This window comes from Sinocyclocheilus anshuiensis, unplaced genomic scaffold, assembly GCF_001515605.1.
Source record: "Sinocyclocheilus anshuiensis isolate Anshui unplaced genomic scaffold, SAMN03320099.WGS_v1.1 scaffold195, whole genome shotgun sequence".
Taxonomy (NCBI): domain Eukaryota; kingdom Metazoa; phylum Chordata; class Actinopteri; order Cypriniformes; family Cyprinidae; genus Sinocyclocheilus; species Sinocyclocheilus anshuiensis.
This window is the reverse complement of record NW_015548236.1, coordinates 2470564-2478798: the sequence shown is the minus strand read 5'-3', so window position 1 is coordinate 2478798 and position 8235 is coordinate 2470564. Positions and strand designations below refer to the sequence as shown.

The 8235-nt window shown below is 38.5% G+C and overlaps 1 protein-coding gene across 2 annotated transcripts in view; it reads left to right on the top strand.

Moving 5' to 3' along the window:
* trak1b (trafficking protein, kinesin binding 1b) overlaps nucleotides 1-5146 on the top strand; it is an 11476-nt gene extending 6330 nt beyond the window's left edge. For both annotated transcript variants that reach the window (XM_016441989.1, XM_016441990.1), the window contains exons 10-15: nucleotides 772-848; nucleotides 956-1162; nucleotides 2315-2568; nucleotides 3501-3788; nucleotides 4024-4126; nucleotides 4201-5146. In XM_016441989.1, the coding sequence (XP_016297475.1) occupies nucleotides 772-848; nucleotides 956-1162; nucleotides 2315-2568; nucleotides 3501-3788; nucleotides 4024-4126; nucleotides 4201-4978 (1707 nt within the window). In that variant the 3' untranslated portion in view covers nucleotides 4979-5146. The remainder of the gene's footprint in view (nucleotides 1-771; nucleotides 849-955; nucleotides 1163-2314; nucleotides 2569-3500; nucleotides 3789-4023; nucleotides 4127-4200) is intronic.
* The last annotated feature ends 3089 nt before the right edge of the window (nucleotides 5147-8235 follow it).

The window sequence follows — 8235 nt, the reverse complement described above, 5'->3', positions numbered from 1 at the left end:
CACCTGAAACACGCGCGCACACACACACACACACACACACACACACACACACACACACACACACACAAAGAGTTATATAACTCATGCTAGGCCAGTGCACTAAAATTCAGCTTTGCCATCACACGAATAACATATATTTTAAAATATATTCAAATAGTAAACAGTTATTTTAAATGTTACTATTTTTTCACAATATTACTGAGTTTTAATCTAATAAATGATATTACTTAGTGATGATAAAATGATAAATGATAAAACTTAGCTTAACAAGCTATATAAATATATTCACATTTTCAAATCCTTACTGGTTTGGTAAAAGAAAGCTGCTTATCCTATCATGATAATAATAATAATTCCTTAATTAATGACATTTCTGTCACTTTGTTGTTCTGCTAGAGATGTGCCCCCTGTCAATTTTCACTGTGTACAAATACCAAATTAATTGAAAATGTAACAGTACAAAATAGAATTACCTTGATTCTTAGATATTTTACAGATATTTTACACATTGAAAGGGGAATTTAAAAAGTCTGAGTGAAGATCAAGCCTAAAATAGAAAAAAAATGTAGCTAAATCTGACAAAACCTCCTCTTGGTGATGCCCACATTTGTAAAAGCTGTGTAAAAATATAGCAAAGAAAAGTTTTCTGTTAAGCTTAGTGTGTTGGTTAGGTTTTATAACAAGCTGTATAAATAGAAGTCTATAAAAGATCCCCATGTAGATAGTTTAGTAAACGTTTGTGTTGTGTGTATGTGCGCATGTGTGTTTTAGGACTCCCTGGCTGCTGAAATTGAGGGAACCATGAGGAAGGAATTGAGTCTGGAGAATCCTGACAATGAAGAACAGAGGTTTGAAATTTTCCTCCGTTTTTCCTTTCCAATACAGCATATTTTCTTTCATTGCCATAATCTGAATTAGTTAAATATCTCGTAACAAAATGTGCTTTTGTTTCAAGGGTTCGTCATAAGCGTGTGTTTGAGACCGTGAAGAACATCAACCAGTCTGTCAGACAGCGATCTGCTAATTCTGCTACCAACATCCCTGGGTCCAATCAGACGCTCTCCTCCCTTAGCTCCGCCCTCTCTGACAGCAATAGCAACAATGCAGCGCCTGATAACCGTACACAGAGCATGCTCCAGGAGACCGGCTCCTCAGATGCTGCGTGAGTCTATTATGAGGCCATGTTTACAGAGGCTGTAAGCTAATAACTTTAAATTGACCTTTAAGTGAATCATCGCTACTTTGCTGGGGAAACAATGTATGTATGTTAAATATTCATGTGACTGAAAGGCCAGTGGCACACTTGAATTTGAGTTAGAGGGTCATTCTCTGGAATCAGTGGCATTTGTATTAGAAGATTTCATTATTATTTTATTTGAAAAGGTCAGTGCTGAATTTCCAAAAGTCATATTTTTCACCTACACTTAATTCAACTCATTACAATTTATGTACTTATCATTTGAATAAGTTCTAGTACTATCATTCAGATGTAATAATTCACACTATGTTAATGTTATAAGGTTGATAATTGATTTGATAATTGATCAGTTTAAGCATTTGATTTCCCATTTGCAATGAAGGTTTAAACTTTTGATTCATCATTTGAACATTTTATTCATTGTTTGGGATGTCTCTTTGAGTAGGCCTATTTTTATTATTGGATTATTGAATTATAGTTTTAATTAGGATAGGGTTGTACTGGATTGATATTTTTTTGTTGCTACCCCAAATGAAGAAATGAAATCACATTTGAGCTTTTGATTTATCATATGAGCAGCTGCTTTGAGAATTTGGTATCATGTGAACATTTATTATTATAAGTTAAATAAAAATATAATAATGATACATACTGTACGACTAAACTCACCTCTGTCACCTCATCACATTACTACCTTTAAAATGCCAAACAGTTTTTAAATAGGAGACATCGCGTAGCATACCAGGGTTAAACATTATGTGTAAATACAAAGACAAATCCAACATTTTATCATAAAATGTTCTTTTGAGGTAAAAATATATAATGAAAGCATGTTATTTAATTTAAATAAAATCATAAATTCACTATTTTAACATTAAAATAACACGTTTACAATGTAACTGTGATAAATGGGGACTTGCAAATTGGCGGGCATTCCTAATGGAAAATCATACATATAAGAATACAATTATTTTAATTTTGCATTGCAGAATAAACAAAGTTGAAGCTATCAAATAATGTGACTAATTTCAGCATCCTTTAAAATTATTTTAAACAAATGACCTAAGAATGACCCTTGTTTTCAGTCACACATCTCTCCTTGTTTACTGACTGCAGTGTGGATGCCCCTGAGAAGCGATCTGGCTCTGAGGAGCTCAAACTCGCTCTGAGGCGACTGTCTCTGCGACGGCAGAACTGTCTGAGCGAGCGTCTCTTCTTCGAGGGGGAGCGGGAGAGGCGTAATCGAGAGCCAGCGGACAGTGGAGATTACTCAAACAGGCTGGTGCACAGCGAGAGCATTATGTCCCTGGGCGCTTGGGCCAGCCGGCCCTATCTTCCCGACAAGCTCCAGATTGTCAAACCTCTGGAAGGTGACCGAAATACCCAAAATGTCTATCCTAAGACATTTCTTCGTTCCCGTTCCAGGCCACGTCTACCCACTATGATGCTTTTCAATTCGCTGTGGGGGCTAATGCATCCTCACAAACACTCGTACTTCAGAGAATCCCGCTGCTGGATACATTTACACTAGCGATCAGGTTATGGCATACTTTTGAAAATTGATAAATGTAAGGAATAGTTCACCAGAAAGTCAAAATTCTGTCATCTAACCCTTTCATTTCAAACAAATGATAATTTTGAAAGAAAAACTCCCTCCACTGTATTACATGGCTAATGCAAATTATTTTGCATATGCTGGTACTGTTATGCATATTCATATATTCTATAAAGCCTCTTTACTATGATGAAAAAGGCAGGACTTCATTTGTTTTTCATCTATGCTAAACCATGTATGTGAGATGTGAAAGAGTCTGATCAGTTATATATATTCTAGTGTCGTGATGAAATATAGTGTAGTGCTTAAGCTGCATGAAGTAGTGATTGAAATACTGATTTTAAAGTTTGTTGTGAAAGTTCTTGAAGTCTAGAAGTTCTGTTTCGTATTTTATTACTGCCACCTAATGGACAAAAAGTGAACATGGACATTTTCACTTTGTCTTACTCTTCATCCATATTTTCTGTTTCTGTAATTCTTTTACTTTCTTATATTTTTTCACCTCTCATTTTGTTTAAAGTCTGTGTTCTGCACTTTCTCTTCACTTTCAATAAAGTCACTTCTTCTTATTCCTTTTGATATTCTCATTCTTTCTTTCCTTCATTCTATATTTTTCATTATCACATCATTGCACCATTGTTAATGTGTTTGTTTTCCCACTGACCTGATGTAGCTGCTGTGTAAATAAGGTTATATAATCACACACTACTTCTTCTCAGCATCCCTCATGTCTTTTTCTTTTCCTAGGCTCGGCTACGCTTCAGCACTGGCAGCAGTTGGCTCAGCCTAATCTGGGCAGTATCCTGGATGCTCGACCTGGTGTGGTCCCGAAAGGCTTTCGTCCCTTGGAGTTGGACCTGGAGGAAGTATATCACTATGCCGATTATGAGGAAGATGAGCCTGGAGAGCAGTATTTCCAGAGCCTTCCTACCACAACCACATCCAATTCCAATGTCCCTCCTGCCCATAGCCTCACCCCCTCAGCCTCCTCATCACCATGTCCCAGCACAGGTCACGCTTCCATAGAGTTCTCAAGTAAGTTTGGTGTCTTATGCTCAAAAACTTGATTCAGAGATTGACATTATAGTACTATTTATGCTGCTAAGAAAACTTTTTTTTGTATGTATAATATGGACATTACATTGTGTAAATATATATATATATATATATATATTTAACACACCTTTCATAACTTTCATAAATTATTCATTTAGATAAAAATAAATGAAAACTCTGTTTGTTTGACTCTCAACTTTTGTATCTTTTCCAGTGTATTTCCCGGGCAAATGCATGGCTCACACAAGTTCAACCTACACCTTCACCACCTGCAAAATCCTCCATCCGTCTGATGAGCTCACAAGGGTGACACCCAGGTAATGTACTGTCCTGTAACTGAGACAATAACTGACTAGCCAATCGCCACATAATTTTCTGCTTTTCTGTCCAGTTTAAACCCCGTCCTCAGCTCGTCCTGCGTGATGTCAAGCAGTCTGCGCTCGACACCTGCTGCCACGCCGTGTACTCCTCGGCGAATGAGTCTGTCCCAGTCTCAGTCATTCACCAACCTGCGGGACTCCACCAAAACCTTCAGCACATCTTTGGGCCTGGTTCGCCTCCTGCAGGAGAGGGGCATCTCTGCTGCCGTGTACCAGCCTCAGAGCTGGGACAGAGGAAGCGGAGGAGTCCTCTTCTCCACCTCAGTTCTTACTCCTCCACTTCCCGACCCGAACAGACCCACCACTCCGCCAAATTCCCCCACCCGTTGCACTCCCAGCCCAGGTTCAGCGGTTTCTGATGCGGACACCTCCATGCCTTTCTCTTTCAAGAGCCCATCCTATGAAAACTTCTTGGCATCCAAGCCAGCAAGGTCTATTTTGAAAGAGGTGGCAGGGGTGTCTGGGGCTCAGGCTAAAGACTGTGAGAGCCAAACTGATGTCAGTATGTATAGTCTCAACTTGGTTGATAAGCTGAAAAGGTTGGGGTTGGCAAGCCCTGGGGCTTCTGGGGCAACGGGGGGAGGGATTCCAAGGCCAAGCCCACTTATAGGTCCTCTGGGTGGGCTTCGGAGGGCAGGGTCCCCCTTTAATTCACTAAACGAAGGTATGAGGAGGAATCGAAGCTATCCTGCTATGGTTGGGGCCAGTATGGCAATGAAGGGGCCTGGCCCTCAAGGGGACGAAATGCTGCTGGCTCCTAAACTACCCAAGCAAACAAGTCTTAAATAATGAGTTATGCATAATAATGAATCTCACAATCAGTGGATTGTACCTCACTAACTTGCTAACAAATAATTCAAGTCATAACTTGTAATACACACTAAAAAACACTCTCACCTAAAGTGATAATCCCCCCCCCCCCAAAAAAAAGAAAGAAAATTCTGACTTTTACTCACCCTTATATCATTCGAAATCTGACTTCACCGAAGACAAAATTATTGGACCTCGTTGACTTTCATTGTATGGCAAAAAAAAGTTTTTTTTTTTCAAAATATCTTTTCAGAAGAAAGTAAATCATATGGAAAAATTTTGAAATAATTTACATTCTGTTTCAAACCTGTATTTCTTTTTTCTGCTGAGCACAAAAGAAGATATTTTGAAAAATGTTGGCAGCTAGAGTCTGGAGTCCCCCCCGGTCCATTTGCAGCGGGGCCCCCTCAAAGCGTGGGGCCCGGTACGACCACACCAGTTGCACCGCTCAAAGGACGGCCCTGGTCTGTCTATACCTTTTTTTTAGAAGTCAAATCTTTAATAATGAAGTGACAATTGTAGCTTTTAATTTGATGAGTGGGTGAATGAATTGAGGGTTATTGGCACATGGATAGACTGATTTCAGAAAGTGCTGCTGTCTTGCTGGTTTTCTATGTAAAAAAGCGAGTGCCTGTATTTCAGACATCTGTTTTGTCAGAGTTTTTCTGAACAATTGGAAAACGTTGGAGAGCACTAATGAGCACTTGTGTTTATAGCAATTTTATTCTCTTTATTTATTCATTTACCTTGTTTTGTTGTTTCATGTTATTTGAAATGTGCACTTTGACGTTCTAATGTGTTTAACACCACCTGTTTCATAACGTTTTTGAGATTTAGTTGCTCTCAGGTAATGGTCGTACAAGGGAAAAGCTTTTAGATTAGTGACTACGCAATAATGTTCGTTTGAATTATTTTACTTTCAAATAAAAATACTTTAAATGCAGAGAAATAAAATGTATGCTTATTGTCTGTCGATGCCCATAACTGTCACTAGAGGGCAGTTTGTCCTCACTCATTTGTTTTCCTTCCTTATTTGCACAACCCGCCGAAGGCAATTACAATTTGGACTTTCTTGACTCTTTGTATGTTTCTCATGATAAAAAAAGCTTTCAATCTAAGGGTCCATAATTAAATGTATCAACTGAGTTATGAGTTCAACTGATCGTTTCAACTGAGTTATGTGTGAATCTCTTAACAATTTTACTTTAAGAAGCTTACTTTTAAGATAGTTTTGATTTATTTAACATTTTGGTAACTGCGTTATTCCTCTACTTCCATTTCAGGACTTCACATGTTAAAGCAACCATTAAATAAAGCAAAGGTAAACGGAGGTAAATTGGCGCATTTTCCAAAATGGCGCGAAGAATTGTTGCAGGAATGAGGTAAGCAGTGGTTTGTCATACGTGTTTTTTTTTATATTATGCATGATTTGGACTTGGTTTCATAGTTTTGATCAGTCAGAATGTTTCCTCCCGAATGGGTTGCATTTCTCCAATAATTGTTTGGAATTGTTTGTTTGAAGTACAAGACAAAAGTGAAAGGGAGCCATTTGTTATCCCAGACAGGATGGCGGCTAACCTAATTTCAGTTCTTGCCTACTTCAGACATGCTCTCCAAATTAAGTGTCCAAAGAAAAAAAAGAAAAGACCTGGGTTTTCATGGTATTGCCATGGGAACAGGACGAATTATTTGCTCTCGAGTATTTCTCATAAGCCACAAAGATGACCTACAAAAATGAATCAGCCCAAACAGTAGCATTTAATATCCTGAAGCAGGTAGGGCATCATTTGAAGATGTTTCTTAGCTTAGACTAAATATATGACTATTTTTGTGCACTGGAATTACTTTTGGGGCAAATCCATTAAAGCAACACTATGTAACTTTTTCTGTGTTCAAAATGTATATAATCAGCGAGTACATAATGAATTCATCTTCCAAACCGCGTTTTTGACTTATTCCGAATCACTACGGTACACTTATAATAAGTACTCATATATGGACTATTGTAGCCTGGTCGGGTCGTCACCGCTGCGGAGTAACACATACCTGCGTGAATCGCCATAGACATAAACTTAGAGAAGTAGCTTCGGTTGGAATGTTCTTCCGCGGGATGTGTGCAGTTCTGTTTATTAACCGCTAGAGCATCAAAAGTTACATAGTGCTGCTTCAAGAGATGTTTTAGGAAAAAAATCCTCAATTATATCATGAGATGTCCATCAGAGAATGTTAATCTCTGGTCACAAATAAGTAGCCATGTTTTGGTTCGTCCGTTTGCTTCATCTAACCAAACCAGACACAAAGTAACACAAACAATTGCTCATCGTTTTAAATGAGGGCAAGAAGTTTAAGCTAACACGGGTACCAAGAATCTAACCAATGTGCCCAATGAGAAAGTTTGACCTTAGTGTCCCCAGTGTTCAATGTTCCTGCCCAGCAACAGTCCTGACTCCAATAAGTTTTTCCCATTTGACTAAATAATGACAAGCTGAATCCAATCCACTGGTGGTCTAATGTGATGTAATACATCTTCGATGTTGGATTAGATCTATAATTGAGGGTTTGATGCGATTTAACATTTGTTCTTATTGGCCAGTATTTGATTACAGCTCAGTAGCATTTCGCCTTTATTAAGGGTCAGTGGAGGAAAAGGGTGATGTTGTGAATATGACAGTTCTGTCCAGCTCTTGGGCATCTAAATATTGCCTAATTATAGTAGACAGTGACGTGCGTGTATGTGGCGCCTGACCAGTCTGAAAACATATGCCATATCCACTGCAGCTTGATGGTTGGCCTCTTATTATATAGAGTGGTCTATTGCATCTGTCTGTCTTCCAGTCTATTTCCGTCTCTGTGTGCCTGTCAAACGAAAATCTTTACCCTTGGACAGCGTATTAAACTCAGTAAATCCCTTGAGACTGCCTTGAAGTATAAGAAACCTACCCTCTCTTTTCTAACTCTTTTTTGTCTTTGTCTTAGTAGAGCATCTGAATAATTCAAATGGTCTTTTTTAACCAGAAATTTTTCCACTGCCTCTACTTAATGTTCCTTTAAAGCATTTCCTCCATTAATTCATTTACTCATTTATTGATTTTTCACTTTCTTTTCAAGCAAAGAGGCTTCCCGACAAAGCAGTTTGAGCCGCAAAGTCTTAAGCCATTTGTCAAGCACTTCCTTCCATTAAAAGCAAGTTCTTGTGGTTGCGAGCTGTTTTGATGGACAAACTGCCGGAGTCTGTA